Source organism: Ostrinia furnacalis, unplaced genomic scaffold, assembly GCF_004193835.3.
Source record: "Ostrinia furnacalis isolate ACB-3 unplaced genomic scaffold, ASM419383v2 OfSCF0859, whole genome shotgun sequence".
NCBI lineage: Eukaryota > Metazoa > Arthropoda > Insecta > Lepidoptera > Crambidae > Ostrinia > Ostrinia furnacalis.
In genome coordinates, this window is record NW_021131098.1 from 361,078 (window position 1) to 378,123 (window position 17,046).

Genomic DNA, 17,046 nt, shown 5'->3' on the forward strand with positions numbered 1-17,046 from the left:
CGGATATTCAACATCTTTTATAAGTGCTGCGTTATACAGGGTGTTAGGTTAATGGGTATATGAGCCGACTCTAGCCCATGTTAACATAGGCATATAAATGGTATTGTGAAGTCAGAAATTTGATATCATGATTTTTTTTTTTTAATTTTCATACAAAATAAATTTTACAAGTTCCGATTTGTATTAAAATTAAAAAAGTTAAAATGAAGATATCAATTTTCTGACTTCACCATACCATTTATATGACCATGTTAACATGGGCTAGTGTCGGCTCATATACCTAACACCCTGTACTCTAATCGAAATGTTTCAAAATACGTATTATGTTGAGCAATGAACTTAAGTTCTTATGAGGCCTTTATGTGTTGTTAGTTGTGGTCTGTACATCTTTTTAGCTAATTATATACCAAAAAGCTGTTATTAAGTGAGATAAAATTAAGAGTCCCGCACTGCACAGCAGCGTTATCGCTTCGTCGCCCCTTCCCCTAAATTGTTAGGCTGTTTTCAGGAGAATAATAAGGCTGAAAAATAAATAAATATTACAACAAATAGTATTACAATATTTATCAATATTATTACCGCAGTACATAGTCACATCCCAAAATGGTATTTTATGTAGTATTAACTCAAACCGGTTTATTAGTCACTCAATATTTTTGTCGCCCACTCAGTACCTATTTCTTTCGCCCTTTAGTATTTACTTCTGACACACATGGAATTTAGTTGCCAGCTTAGATTAACTATTTTCCACTGTTATAGCTCATTTCACGTATTTTTAGTCGTTCACACTTAATTATCGCCAGTAAATTTTTCGCAAATATTCCGCTCGGCTTAAAATATCTCATTAAGTCTCATCCATGTTATTTATTCGCCTCGTTGATTCCCCAAATGTAAACAACATTTTCTAGCCCAGACATGATTCTAGGAAAATGTTGTGCCTATTTATAAATGGTGCTTCATTTTAACGAAAGCCAATAAAAGAAATGTTGACGATGGAAGATTTCACGGGCTCGGAAAATCCATGATTAATACTTATTGGCTCAAGTAAATAATTTCATATTACGTTATGATAAAGCACCATTTATGCTTTATTTTAACGAAAGCCTATAAAAGAAATATTGACGATGGAAGATTTCACGGGTTCGGAAAATCCTTGATTATAATAATACTTATTGGCTCAAGTAAATAAGTTCATATTACGCAATGATAAACCCACCTATAATCCTCTCTCAAAAATCTCTACTTTTGTCCAGGTAAATGAAACATATTCATCAGTTAATTAAATAATCAAATTGTTTTTCAATTAGTTTGGAATGTTGAAATGAATACGACTGAAAATTATGTAAAAGGCTTTAGAATCTTTAAATTAAATTATCAATGTTGAACATCTATTTTTGGATGTCACTTTTAGTTGACGGTGATTGTACAATCCATACGTCACACTTTACTTTACAATACATTTATAAGGACTACATAAGATGCCAGTGTTTAGTTTAATGTGCTGTCGTCTGTCTGAAATACGATGTTTTGTTTTTAACCACTAGAACTTTTTTGAGATTATAAAAGCAAATGCATTTACGATATTAGTTGAAATTAAGGCCCAGAACAGACGGTGAAACGCAACTGCAACGAAACTGCAACTTTGTGATGATTCTGATGAATGAAACTGAAACTGAAAGTTTCAAACTGGTCGCGTCATGTGTGGTCTCTCAACGGACGCTATGGCAGAAACTTAGATGCAAAATCAAAAGTAACTAGCAGTTGCAGTTTCGTTGCAGTTGCGTTTCACCGTCTGTTCTGGGCCTAAGTAGCTAGATCTCGACAATCTTAAACGGACTGAAACCCGCTCGGAGCCAATATGCGTGCGATTAGCACAAGAATTTTACTTTCGCTTTAGAATAAATGCGTTCAATTTGACAATCAATAAAAATAAATCTACCTCATTAGACGTAACTTTTTTGCTACGTTTTTGTAATTCAATTAGTTATTAATAAAAATTACTAATAAGCAGGCATGTACAGAATAGGGATGTTATGGATATGTAGTTTCGGTTATGGATACGGTTACGGATATAGGAATAATATTATACCGGTTTCAGTTACGGTTACGGATATTTTTTTATTTCGAATATCCGAAAGTTTCGGTTACGGTTACTACAGTTAAGGTTACTACTGTACAGACACACATACAGCACCTCCAACTTAACGCTGTGGTACCTCTACAGTTGTAACAGAATTGACTTTGCATGTGAAATACATAATACAGCTTAATTTGCTGACTGTACATCGTGTGTTTTCCGAGCATAACATTGTCAAATTGTATTTTATTCGACAATGTCGAATAATAATGCCTGTTTGAGTGTAAACACGCACTCGAGCGGCGTGAATTACGGATCGTCTCATTGTCAAACGAGCCCGACGAGTGATCGGCAAACTGCAAGTGTAGACTAAGAGCTAATGAACGTTATTTTATAGTCTGATTTACACGTGTTAAGTAGATAAGTAGGTAACTAAATTACTAACTTAATTTTAAGTGATTAATTGCGTGTAAACAGTACTTGCTACTTCCCTTGCACACCGCACTTCAATTGAGACGAGTGTACAGTGATGCGGCAAACCGTGTGGCTTCTCACTAAGGAAGCACTTTGATTAAGTTCAAAATCGTAAGATTGGCTCTTGTTGGTTTTCCTATTGAATAAATAAATAAAATAACTTATGACTGGCGTCCACTAGCTCTTAGTCTAGCTAGTGGGCCTGATTGAAGCGCCATTAGCGGTAATGCATCGACAAAACGTCGACTATGCTGCTTCGACGCTACTATAATTGCGACCGACGGCCACTCGCCGATGTGGTTTTGTTTATAATAGCTTCAATTAACGATAAATTAATTTAGGTAGTTCAATACACGCATCGATGGTATTGATAATGGATAACCGTTTGTGTTTATTGGCAGGTGTTAACATCAAACTTATTTTGTCTACACTAATATTATAAAGAGGAAAACTTTGTTTGTTTGGTTGTAATGAATAGGCTCAAACTCAAAAACTACTGGACCGAATTCTTTCACCATTCGAAAGCTACATTATCCACGAGTAACATAGGCTACATTTTATTTTGGAAAAAAATATGTAGTCCACCCGGGCGAAGCTGCGGGTGGAAAGCTAGTGTTCAATAAAATAACAAGGAAAAAAGAAGTTTACTTTTTGGATTCAATGATATCTAGATAAGAAATCACAGGTAAAAAGCCTCTCTCACATTGCTTGGCGTGTATTAAATTGACTTCAACTCCTTAATCAGTTGCCGTGCAATTTCAGAGATTTTACACTGGCTGCATTCTAGTCGACGTGCAGCCCCAGTGCAGTTGGTTAAATTAAGTGCAATACTTCGAACAACATCAAAGTTCTTCGAACACTGAGTACCTTTATGGTCAAATGCAGTGCTATTGCAGTCCTTAACATGTATGTTTATTCGTCATCACTGGTTCTGCACGCATGCAGCTAACTTGCAGTCGATGTGCAACCGTGCCAACTGCATTCAAACTGCATCTGAACTGCAACTTAACAATTGCAGCTGAAATGCGGCCCGTTTGCTTAGTTAGAGCTATGTGGAAGTATACAAATACAATGCTATAGGACGTGCGTACATATCCAGTGCATTCCAGTCTTTATCCAAGCACACGGAATGGGGTCGATTCAACTCCGATCTTTTGTTGGCCGGCCCAGAAGAATCCACTGGAACTCAATTAACTGGAAGTTTGTTAAGCTCGCACGACCGCGAAGGCCGCGGCTCCGTTTCTTTCATTGTGGCATAATGGGCTGGAGTGTCAACTGCGCTTCCCTGCAGGCGCGGGCTCCCCTCGCCCTCTATTCAAGCCGTGGGAGTCAGTGGGGATTCTGCAATGATAAATAACTACCATTTGAGGTCATCTAAACACATACACTTGTTACAGAATTCACTTCTTCTATCACTTACCTTAAATCAGTCATGATAAATTTATCTCAAAACAATCGCTCCAAAACTTTATAGTTATTTACGTCAGTGTACTTATAAGACTTGGACAGTACTGCGACACACCTCATCTTTCAAATGTTGCACATAAAATTTTTTTTACACTACCCACATTAGTAAGAATAATTATGTAAAAGTGGTGCGCCTTTTAAAAGAACGCTAGTAACAAGTATAACTGACGGACTGACATAGTGATTTATCAACGCACAGCCCAAACCACTGGACGGATCGGGCTGAAATTTGGCATGCAGGTAGATGTTATGATGTAGGCATCCGCCAAAAAAGGATTTTACGAAACTCCACCCCCAAGAGGGTAAAACGGGATCCACGCCCTAATGTCGCTGAATACTTATGCCTAAACCTTATATCTATAAATAATTACCAGTTGAAGTCATTCGACACCAATGTCATCAAATATGCCTCAAGTTTATATCTGTCTATTCTGGGAAAACTTGCGTAGAAATACTATTATAGATAATACTGGCTATTTTTCGCCCAAAGCTCTCCGGCTCTAGGCAGTATATCGAATTTCATCAATGATATTGAGACGATTTCTATAGGCCTTTTCTATAATGCACTTAAAATAGACCGTACTTAAGATTAGCCTGTCTTTGTTTGAAAAGCCATTGGTACGTTCGTATAGGTTCCTATATTCTGTCTGTTTCGTTCAATCTGAATGAAATCTGATTGCTTATTCAAAACAATTTTCCACTCTGCTCCGCCTTGGTGGAAAGCGGGTCATAGCGTCATGGTTTGGACATTAGTCCAGTCAATAAAGCATTATAGATGGAAAACTGTAGAACACAATTTCTGACTTCAGGACTTTATTTAGACTAGTTAGGAGGTGAACATAGCAAAAGTCCCCGCCCTTAGCCCTTGAGCCGGCGGGGAGAGGGGGGTTTAAAGGTGCCACTTTTCGGTTTTTCGCTTAATCCTCGGAAACTATGCGTCCTAGTGACATGACTACTTTGAACCAAAAAAAGCATATTTAATTTGCTACAGATGAGATAGACAAGTTTTTCTATAAATTGTATAGTTTTCGCGGCATCTGCTCTAACTGTGCATTAACACTTCAAATTTGGCTCATGTGTTGAGACTTACAAGATATACATCAGTTTCAAATTTCATAAATCTGCCTCAAACGGTTCTTTAGATATTGACGTCCAAAAATCTACATGTCTGACCTATAGACCAAATTCTAACCACTTCCAGATGACCTCGAAGGTTCAAATTTGGCATCCAGAAAGGTAGTTATGTAAATACAAAGGAACAAATAAAAAACCAGTAAATTTTAACATTTCACATGTGATTGATAGATAGTAGTGCTCTAAATATCGATTTTTGAACGTCAACACCTAAATAACCGTTTGAGGTATATTTATGAAATTTGAAGCTGATGTACATCTTGCAAGTCTCAATACATGAGCCAAATTTGAAGTGTTAATGCACAGTAGTTTTTGAATGATGAGGAGTCAAAAGTGGCTCTAATTGGTTCGTCTAAATATACGCACGGTGCAGTCCCCTCCATGGAACTAGGCTTAACATGCTCCCGCATGTCTATAGTGTTTGCTCAATGTTGATTTAGTCGATTTTCTCCTGAAAGGAACATTTAAGACAACAATAAAATTTCCAATTTTACAGACCTTCTAGAGCAGATGCCGCAAAAACTATACAAGATATAGAAAAACTTGAAGGTCTCACCTGTAGCAAATTGAATAAGCTTTTTTTGGTTCATAGTAGTCATGTCACTAGGACGCATAGTTTCCGAGGATTAAGCGAAAAACCGAAAATTGGTACCTTTAAACCCCCCTCTCCCCGCCGGCTCAAGGGCTAAGGGCGGGGACTTTTGCTATGTTCACCACCTACCTAGGCTAAATAAAGTCCCGAGGTCAGAAATTGTGTTCCACGGATTTCTCTCTACACCGTCGTTAAGGCATTCATTGACTGGACTACATGGGTTTTGATTTACAAGATTTATAAACTTTACTCAATGGACACCGAGGTTTGATGACATAGTGTCCATAATAAATTTCACATTGAAAACTTTGACTTTTCGTCCTAAATTTTATAGCCACAGTATTAGTATAAATAAAAGGTCTAATATCCTAATTTAGGAACGTGAAAGTGTTAATGACTGCTCGGTGCCATTATTTAATGCGCTTTAATAAGATGCATTCTCTGTTTCTTTCAAAATTTACTGTTGCCTTGGGCGACAACGAGAGAATGCCAACGATGTTTCGTTTTGATTTTGTTATGTACGCCGGTCATAGAGCCATCTAAAAGTATGTAAGACAATAATTCAGCCAGAATGTCAGAAATATACAGGAAACTCAAACATTCAGAGACGAAATCGTGATTGAAAACCAAATATCGATGTTAAATAGTAACTAAACCATTAATTATCCTTTAAGAGTACTCAAACATGTAGCTCTATCTGTTAATATCGTGAATAACATGCAAATAATTCGTTCAATTGAAAACGTTTTAGTGAGCTTTTCATCAAAAATTAACGATAAATCAGAATTAATTCGAAATAATTAATGATAACTTAATTATTTCCCTCTCATTTCAATAATACGCCAGTTTTGAATGGCGAATTTATCAAATTCAAATTCTTTATTGCTCCAATGTTGGTATATAAAAGTTCTTACATGAATTGGTAGAATGGTTTCATAACAGCTCCAGGCTTGCGGATTCCGAAATACTGGCATTAATATAGACAGATCAAAGCTGAAAAGCGGGATTAAGGATATGTGAGAATTCCATCATACATTCGGAATGGCTTTATTCCGGATATTTCGTAGTGTTTCAGTTTCGTGCGAATTAAAATTACTGCGATGAAAAGTAAATATTCATCGGAACCGCTATTTATTATCAACATGAGCTTCGAAATTCCGGACATAATTAAAGGTTAACCAGGATTGCGAACGGTTCAGCGAAAGCTTCTTTTCCGGAACCCAGTTAAATATGTTTTTGTTAACGAAATTTTCAATATTTACGGTTTGAATGTAAAAATTTAGTTAAAAATACTCTTAAATGAAATGTTTTATGTTAGAATACTTTATAATGAAACCAAATATCGGGAGCAACAATGCACATGCTATGTATTAAATAATCATTTATACTCGTATTTTGTGTTCAATCTAATTGACGAAACTTAAGAATATTTTTTCTGTGTTGCATTTCTAAACCAATATTATTCATTAACTGTGAACTTGTACCTAATTTTCAACCGACTTCAAAAAAGGAGGAGGTTCTCAATTCGACCCGTATGTTTTTTTTTTTTTCTATGTTTGTTACGCGATAACTCCGCCAATTATGAACCGATTTGAACAAATCTTTTTTCGGTGTATAGGTAATACCTCAAGGGTGGTCCCATTTAAATTTAATAATAGAAAAAACAACCCCCAAGGGTGGAAAATTGGGGATGAACTTTTTTATACGCAATATCTCCGCCGATTATAAATCAATTTGAACGATTATTTTTTTGTTGAATAGGTATTATCAAAAGGGTGGTTTCATGCGAATTTGAAGAAAATGTTTCACCCCCAAGGGTGGAAAATTGGGGATGAACTTTCTTATACGCAATATTTTTAATTTTTAGTTTTTTTTTGTGTTCACGCATTTGAAGTCGGTTTTATTTTTTTCAGAATCAGTAACTAGTTTTTCGATATCTTGTATAGTTTAGAAATAATCGAGTGAGATCACTTATTGTTCCATATGTATAACCACCCTGTATAATCCGGTTGTATCTCCAGGTCACCTAGATACATTCCATAGCAGCTGTAACAGACATTTAGGTACATACATTTACCAATTTTGGTGACAAATAAGCATTATGTATTAGTTTTTGTATAACGCCTAAACAAAAACAATATTTTGGTGTTATACATAGATTTCGAATATAAAAAATATATAATTTAACTAATTAAGACATGACAAAAAAACTGAGGTATGTCTCGTTTCTGTCGGGTCTGGGTTTTTTTTTGTATGGGGCGTGACCGTTCTTCTTTGGCAGGTAGTTTCCTTATAGAGTGTAGACATCCGCTAAGGACTTTACGGACCGATTTTACGAAACTCCATTCCTAAGGAGGTAAAACGGGATCCACGCGTACGAAGTCGCGGGCGGCTGCTATGATAAATCTGTTTTTTCTCCAGGTGTTCACTTGTGCCGGTGGCATTCTGTTCGCACTCCTCTCCGGGCAGCCGATGATGATCACGGGGGCCACTGGACCGCTGCTGCTGCTGGACGACGCTCTAAGCGGCTTCTGCAGGTCCTACGGTTTCGACTTCCTCGCTGCCAGGATGTATTGCGGCCTGTGGATGATCGTCATCGCGCTGGCAGTCGCATCTGTTGAGGGCAGCGTTGCTGTCAAAAAAATCACCAGGTAAAGGACAATGNCGAATTTGAAGAAAATGTTTCACCCCCAAGGGTGGAAAATTGGGGATGAACTTTCTTATACGCAATATTTTTAATTTTTAGTTTTTTTTTGTGTTCACGCATTTGAAGTCGGTTTTATTTTTTTTAAAAGTTAATTATACGTAATTTAATCGTATTATAACTAACAAATATAGATCGCCTTCTACGCCGAGTGTGATGTTCGATGCTCTTGATAATTTTATAGTCTGTAATATGAAATCAACACTACACACTGCTAGTTCATTTGCAAGGATACGACCAATCCGACAGGCTCACTTTGTTCCTAGGAATGCTAGCATAAGCAACATACAACAATTTCAGTGATTACTTTGATGTAACTTATAAGATAACTAATAAAAATTGTTTTAATAGCCTTCAAGATATTGAGCCTGGATGAAAAAAGTCCTCAATCGAATATGTATAGCATAGTTGAAGGAAAATCAATACGTTTGCAAAATGGTGGCTGTCCAGTTAGATTTTACGAATGGTCAAGCTCCGTAGCTGTGGGAATTAGTTACCCATTAGGGTACTGCTACATGTTTGAGTATTTGGCTATTAAGCCAGATTGAACCCTTCAAATGTAAGAAAATAAATAAATAATGACTTCTTTTGATCTTTAATCTGCCTAACCAATATTTATTATCTATGAATAATATATGAGCGTGAAATCCTGCTCTGAGTAGAGATATCTGGTAAACAACAGTAACCAGTAATCTTTATTTTTTAGATGGTATTATAATAAGTCTATTGGAAACTATTAATAAATATTACGTGACTGTTAGTTGCATCAGTCCATTGAGACAAACTAAGATTGACAATATTTATGTCGGCCGTTTGGTGTAGTGTCGGCCGTTTGGTGTAGTAGTTCAGAACGGACTACTATGCTGAGAGGTCCCGGGTTCGATTCCAGGCCGGGCAGAAATTGAAATGATGAATTTTAATTTCTGTGACGGGTCTGGGTGTGACTATGTATAATATTTATTAGAGATGAAACGGATATCCGGCAACTATCCGGTAGGCCGGATATCCGGCCCTAATTTACTATCCGGCCGGATACCGGATAGTAACTCACTATCCGGCCGGATACCGGATATTAAAAAAAAACCACAATTTCCTATTAATAAAATGAAATACATCAATCTTTGAGGTAAATATAAATAATATTGCTTACAATAATGACGGCTTTTATTTAAAGTCCAAAAAGTTACAAAAAAGCCATATTAAGGCCTTTCAAAACTAATTTATTTTTCTGGGCTATTCTCTCTAATGACGAATACATAGATAAATAGTAAATATCTGTTAATGTCGAAATATTGCCAAATAAAATAGGCGATTTTTTTTTCACTGATGGTCTGATGACATCATGCAACTACACTGGTCATCACAAAGATCGACCCTCCCGCGACAAGCACTTTCAAACGTATGCATCCCCACTTCCCACCAATATTGGCACCACTTAAAAGCCTAGTTCTAAACTTCATTTCATTAAAGGAAAGGTTTTTACCCCAAAAATGTGTCTGTAGAAGAATCCAGAGTCACTTCTTCAAAAAATAGGTAGTTACGCTTGAGCCGACTTTTATGGCTATAAAACTGTTAAGTTGGAATTAATCGCTATCCATCTGTTAAAGAGGACACGTGAGATCATTATTTGGTTTTATAACCATAAAAATGGGTCTAATTGATCCCAGAGGTGAGCCCAAAGTGAGGTCTTTTTTCAAGTCACATTTATTGTATATCGTGTTTATGTTAATCGTTTATTAAGAAATTAAATGTGTTTTTCTTTAAGGATATTTATTGGGCTTTCAAATATTAGAGATGAAACGGATATCCGGCAACTATCCGGTAGGCCGGATATCCGGCCCTAATTTACTATCCGGCCGGATACCGGATAGTAACTCACTATCCGGCCGGATACCGGATATTAAAAAAAAACCACAATTTCCTATTAATAAAATGAAATACATCAATCTTTGAGGTAAATATAAATAATATTGCTTACAATAATGACGGCTTTTATTTAAAGTCCAAAAAGTTACAAAAAAGCCATATTAAGGCCTTTCAAAACTAATTTATTTTTCTGGGCTATTCTCTCTAATGACGAATACATAGATAAATAGTAAATATCTGTTAATGTCGAAATATTGCCAAATAAAATAGGCGATTTTTTTTTCACTGATGGTCTGATGACATCATGCAACTACACTGGTCATCACAAAGATCGACCCTCCCGCGACAAGCACTTTCAAACGTATGCATCCCCACTTCCCACCAATATTGGCACCACTTAAAAGCCTAGTTCTAAACTTCATTTCATTAAAGGAAAGGTTTTTACCCCAAAAATGTGTCTGTAGAAGAATCCAGAGTCACTTCTTCAAAAAATAGGTAGTTACGCTTGAGCCGACTTTTATGGCTATAAAACTGTTAAGTTGGAATTAATCGCTATCCATCTGTTAAAGAGGACACGTGAGATCATTATTTGGTTTTATAACCATAAAAATGGGTCTAATTGATCCCAGAGGTGAGCCCAAAGTGAGGTCTTTTTTCAAGTCACATTTATTGTATATCGTGTTTATGTTAATCGTTTATTAAGAAATTAAATGTGTTTTTCTTTAAGGATATTTATTGGGCTTTCAAATAACACCAATATTGTTGGGGCGCCATGACTGTGTCAGTAGAAACGAGTTTTACTGTAAAACGTAGGTGGGCCGATTTTTGTGATGACCAGTGTGCCATGTTGGGGGACCGTATGAATGAGACACGGGTTGTAGTTAGTCTCTGCTATATGTCTGTTTATTAATGTGAACTGCGTGACTATTTATACGATATAGATCAAAGGTAAATGACGTCACAGCATCAGCACTATCCCAACTAATATTATAAATGCGAAAGTAACTCTGTCTGTCTGTCTGTCTGTCTGTCTGTCTGTCTGTTACGCTTTCCCGCTTAAACCTCGCAACCGATTTTGATGAAATTTGGCATAGAGATAGTTTGAGTCCCGGGAAAGAACATAGGATAGTTTTTATCCCGGTTTTTGAAACAGGGACGCGCGCGATAAAGTTTTTCTGTGACAGACAAAATTCCACGCGGGCGAAGCCGCGGGCGGAAAGCTAGTACGTGATAAATGTGCTGACACTGTGCCGGCACAACCAGTATAGTTAAATTCTCGCTATTCAATCACACACTCACGATTGCAGCCGAAATTGAATTGATCTGCCCCCTAGACAAGTGGCAAAATCTGACATTCTATTCGGACGGATTCGATTTTCCAAGTGTGACTAGTCTATTCTACTAATAGACCCACTGATCGCGTTCGAAGCACCTGTGCGGCACTATACTCGTCACGACATGCAACGAGACAATGTGCCAACTATCCGGCCGCCGGATATCCGGCTATCCGGCCTAGCAGCTGGCCGGATATCCGGTATCCGGTATCCGGCCAAACAACTATCCGTTTCATCTCTAATATTAATACACATGCCGAAATCGGATACTCTTTTATTTATTTATTTATATTAGGGAAACAAACAATTTTGATATACAGACAAATAATCACACAAAAAATAGGACAGAAATCAGCAAAGTTTCCACAGTTAAAATTAATACAGAGTGCAGACTAAAAATTAATTANTTTATGTATTAAAAAAAAAGTATATAAGTAGTATATCCGTTAAGCTAGCACCCATAACACAAGCATTAAGTTGCTTACTTTGGGGCTAGATGGCGCTGTGTGAAATTGTCCAAAGATTTATAAAAAACAAGATTTATTTATCAACAGGACTAAATGGCGCCATGTCTCCTAATCCCTTGACATTGGCGCGACTAAAGTCACTCTAATACGCACTTTTGGAGCCATCACGAGAAGTTTCCATTAATTAAACAATTTGAATGAAGCGTCACCTTCAAACAAAGCACTTTTGTTTTGTACAGTCAACGTCAAAAAGTTCGTGACACTAAAGTAGCCAATAAGGGCTATATTTCACCGGGACACCATGGCGGCGCAACCAGTCGCCGGCTACCAACAAAATGTATACAGCTCTGTAGAGAGTTACTCACCTGGTGTCCGTTTGGTTGCGCAAAGCTGCATACATTTTGTTGGTAGCGGCGACTGGTTGCGCCGCCATGGTGCCCCGGTGAAATATAGCCCTTAGTCTGCAACACATCTTTGTTGTAATAGGGATGTTTCCTGGGTAAAAAAGCAAGAGTTTGAAGTTTGAATTAGGCAGTCCGTTAGTTAACCTATCAAAAATACTCGACACGTATTTTTCACGTTTTCAAACTAATGAATATTGAAAGAGGTAAAGCGCGCTAAAGTTCAAAAGAAGTGGCAACTGACGTCAAAGAGTGCTTAAGTGTAGCACTTTGTAACGTCATGCGGAACTTCAACGCACCATAACTTCGTAATTACTAGTTTGATTGACAAATAAAAATATACGTGTCCAATATTCTTTGATAATAATACACTAAAAGCTTTTTTAGGAAACTTACTTAATGGAATAATCAATTTTTTGGCCATTGTGGGTGTCACGAAATATTTCACGCTGACTGTATCAACACAAATAAAGCGGACTAAAGTTTCGACGGCCAGTTTGTATGTTTCCAGCGCAATGCAAACTTGGTGCAAAGGTTTGCAATGTGACAAAACTTATATCGCATCGGAATTGCTACGATAAATGTTTTATTCTAGGCGCCAGCGGTGACAAGTTAGTTGAACTAGCCACTAACTCCGAATGGATACCGAGTTTAGTCAAACTAAAGTTAGCGGGTGTTTAGTTTATGTTCTCGTAATATGTGAAGCTTAGGTTTTCATGATTTGTTATAAATGCTAATAGGTGACATTCATTTGTCCTGTAAGGCCCAGAACAGACGGTGAAACGCAACTGCAACGAAACTGCAACTTTCTGATGATTCTGATGAATGAAACTGAAACTGAAAGTTTCAAACTGGTCGCGTCATGTGTGGTCTCTCAACGGACGCTATGGCAGAAACTTAGATGCAACTCAAAAGTAACTAACAGTTGCTGTTTCGTTGCAGTTGCGTTTCACCGCCTGTTTTGGGCCTAAAGCGGAATTAAAGATGACTCTTGTGTATTTTTGGTAGGGCAAGCTATATTTAGGAACTTTTATTAGCTTAATATTTTGAGCGTTAGTTCGTTGTCGCAAACTATTTGACGCCGACTGTAACTACAAGGTATACAGAGAATTTCAAAAGCCTAGTTCTGTATATAGTTTCACACCCGTATTCACAAACATTAGTATGAGGTCTCACAGTACCCGTGGACGCACATGGTCACGCACTAACCAATCACAGAGCTCTATTAACGCTGTGCGTTCGATTTGCTACTTTTCTTAAGCAAGCATCGTTTATCAATACGGGTGTTAGTGTCTTTCACCAAATCACTAAAAAGATGATAAATCACATTATTCATTTCTCTCTACTCCATAAGTCAAGAAAATAGAGTTTCATTTGATTGTAACAATCAGATTAATACCTACACACGATTCGCAAAATCATGTTTGCATTAATTAGTAAGCCAGGAAGTCGGGAGTTGTATTTATTCTAGCAGCGGCCAGATGGCGGCGACGAGGAAAAATGGCCGCGCTTTTCGATGATTTCACAACAACGTTACTGGAGGGTGGCCATTACGATCATAGTTGTGATTGTGGGCTAAATTGAGTTATAAACTGGTTGATATCAGTGGTTTTTTAGAGCTAGTGAGAACAAGAGTTACAGTGGTGGAAACGACAGGTTGTATCCATTATATCATTGAACATTGGAATGCATAACATTTTTATTCTTTAACAAAGTATCGTCACATGTTCAGCAACTGGAGCAACATTACTGCCATCTTTAGAGCTTACAGTTGCTTAAGCCTAAGCGCAGACCACCGACTTTCAGAGTTGGGTCGGGATGTTGATCAGTGTGGAGATATACAAAAATGCGCACACTACACCGATTTGATATCGGCCGATTCTTCATGCAAGTTAGAATCGTCTCCAACTATTGGCAAACTGAAAATCGGTGATCTGCGTCTAAGCTAAAGCTTCAACCACACCAACGCGTGCAGATTGACAGCCAATGACAGGTCGCGCGACCCATGACAGTTCACGCGACCTGTCGTTTCCCGGATCGCGCCGGCGATGGTGATCTACACGCGTTGGTGTGGTTGAAGCATTAGGCCCAGAACACACGGTGAAACGCAATTGCAACGAAACTGCAACCTCTAGTTACTTTTGAGTTGCATCTAAGTTTCTGCCATAGATTCCGTTGAGAGACCACACATGACGCGACCAGTTTGAAACCGGTTTGAAATGGTTGCGTCATGTGTGGTCTCTCAACGGAATCTATGGCAGAAACTTAGATGCAACTCAAAAGTAACTAGGAGTTGCAGTTTCGTTGCAATTGCGATTCACCGTGTGTTCTGGGCATTAGTTGCTCTACATGCGATGCCGCGCTATGCTGTGATACTAACACGTTCCCTGATCTTCTAGCGTCAATCTGTGCAGATGGACGTCCAAAGAGAACCTGCTGGCCCACCACGAGGAGGACGACCCTCAGCTCTTCGTGGCGCTGTACGACTTCCAGGCCGGCGGGGAGAACCAGCTCAGCCTCAAGAAAGGTACGCATCATCACTAGCTAGCAGGGTTTCCCAACTTTTTTTTGCCAAGGAACCCTAATTGTTTATAATTTCCTAGCGGAACCCCCGTACTGCTCCGCCCGCACGCCCTGCCCCTCCCTTGTGCGTAAACAAGTCGGTGCGCGCGAACAACGTCGGTCACGAAACGTGGGATAATATTTTTTACGGAACCCTTGCGGCCTTTCCACGGAACCCCAGAGTTCCGCGGACCACCTTTCGGGAACCACTGAGCTAGAGTATCAGTCATCATCATCATTTCAGCCATAGGACGTCCACTGCTGAACATAGGCCTCCCCCAATGTTTATATTTTTACGTTTACAGTATTTGTAAAACAAGTAAAAGTATGATATAAAAATGTTAATGATTACACTACGTGTGTAATGTAACAATAGTAACAAGTATTAATATTCATAAATCACAAACGAATAACAAACATTGCTCGCGCAATGGAATTCCATATTTAGGACGTGGAAATAATTACGCGTCCGCAACCATTCCTTCACGCTCCCTCTGGTATTCCTTTTAGTGGACACTAAAGAAAGTAAAGAATACTGGAGTGCCCCCGATCCCGTCGCCTCGAGAATTCTCCGGGATTCCCACGGTCGATACTTGAGCTCGGATGTCTAAGGATTGAAACCTAAGACGGGATCGGGTCCAAGCGAGCGCCTGGATGAACAGGATCTTTCAGAAAATGGAAGATTTAGTAACGTTATTCACATCGTATACCTCAAATGTTAGGATTCTAACTCGTATTAAAGTATTATCTCGTATGTGAATAGATACATCCTTGTCTTGTAAATTATACCCAACTAGCGGCCGCCCGCGACTTCGTACGCGTGGATCCCGTTTTACCCCCTTCACCTATCTTACGCGGCTTAGATTTTTTCATACAAATGTTTTTTTCCGCTAATAATTCCCGTTCCCGTGGGAATTTCGGGAATTCCTTTCTTAGTGCACCTCTACGGTACCTAAGCTACGTCCCTTCAAAATTTCAAGTGCCTACGTTTAGCCGTTTAGGCTGTGCGTTGATCTGTAACAAGTTAGTTAGTTTCTCCTTTTATAATAAATACTCGTAATTTGGCTTACTGAGTCGTGATAACATTATTCTCAAGAAAAGAATATAATAGAATAGAATAATGGAATTATTTTTCTTTTATTGTGTGCTAAATACACAATAAAAGAAAAATACATAAGTGAACAAGGAAAAGGAAACCTTACTTCTTACAATGTGCTCAAGAATCTGGCAAATACTGTTGTTTTCAAATTAACAACTATTTATTAAACAGTTGAGAACAAAATTGTCTACACACTATTTATACCGACTGTAATAAATATTAAATTTTTTGTCATAATGTGGTCTGCCATAACCGTGGGGGCAGATTTTTCTGTTCGGTTTGGTTGGTGGTGGGGCTTGTTTTAAGTCCGCCTGGCTAGCTACCACCATCTTACCTAAAAGTCTGTCGCCATAACAGCATTGTTGTGTGCCGGCAGTTAGAGGTAAGATAGCCAGTTCCTCCGTGGTTGAGGATTCCGGGTGAAGCTCGCTTCCACCTTCGGCCTGATCATCACTTACCATCAGGTGAGATACACGCCAATTTCGAGATTTTGGTACAAGCTGTCTGTAGACAACAGCCTAATCGCCTACAACCTACAATACAATTGCTAACGCACAAACAGAAGTTATCGTTAACCCGCGCCCGCTCGTTAAGTAAACCGTCGCGATTCACTTAGCACCAGGTTGCAGTTACTTTAATGAGGATCATTTCGATTTTTAGCTGTGAATGCAGATTTATAGGGCTAAGAAATCCTTAATAGACAGTCCAAAAATTTTTGTTCTACGACAAAAATTGACGAAGTTATGGCCAAATTACTAAAAAAGTTCACTGACCGCCCGGCGCGGGACCGTTGACGTCATTGTATCCGATCCGAACGCTGCCGGCGTACTGCGTGGATAGAAAATATTTTTTTCTAGCCAAACTATCAG

At 38.3% G+C, this 17,046-nt stretch overlaps 1 protein-coding gene across 1 annotated transcript in view; it reads left to right on the forward strand.

Moving 5' to 3' along the window:
- The window catches only part of LOC114350260 (tyrosine-protein kinase Abl-like), a gene marked incomplete at its 3' end in the record, with an annotated part of 68,997 nt that extends 53,954 nt beyond the window's left edge, over positions 1-15,043 (forward strand). The window contains exon 3 of the mRNA XM_028300979.1: positions 14,916-15,043. Within this exon, the coding sequence (XP_028156780.1) occupies positions 14,916-15,043 (128 nt within the window). The remainder of the gene's footprint in view (positions 1-14,915) is intronic.
- Between the last annotated feature and the right edge of the window lie 2,003 nt (positions 15,044-17,046).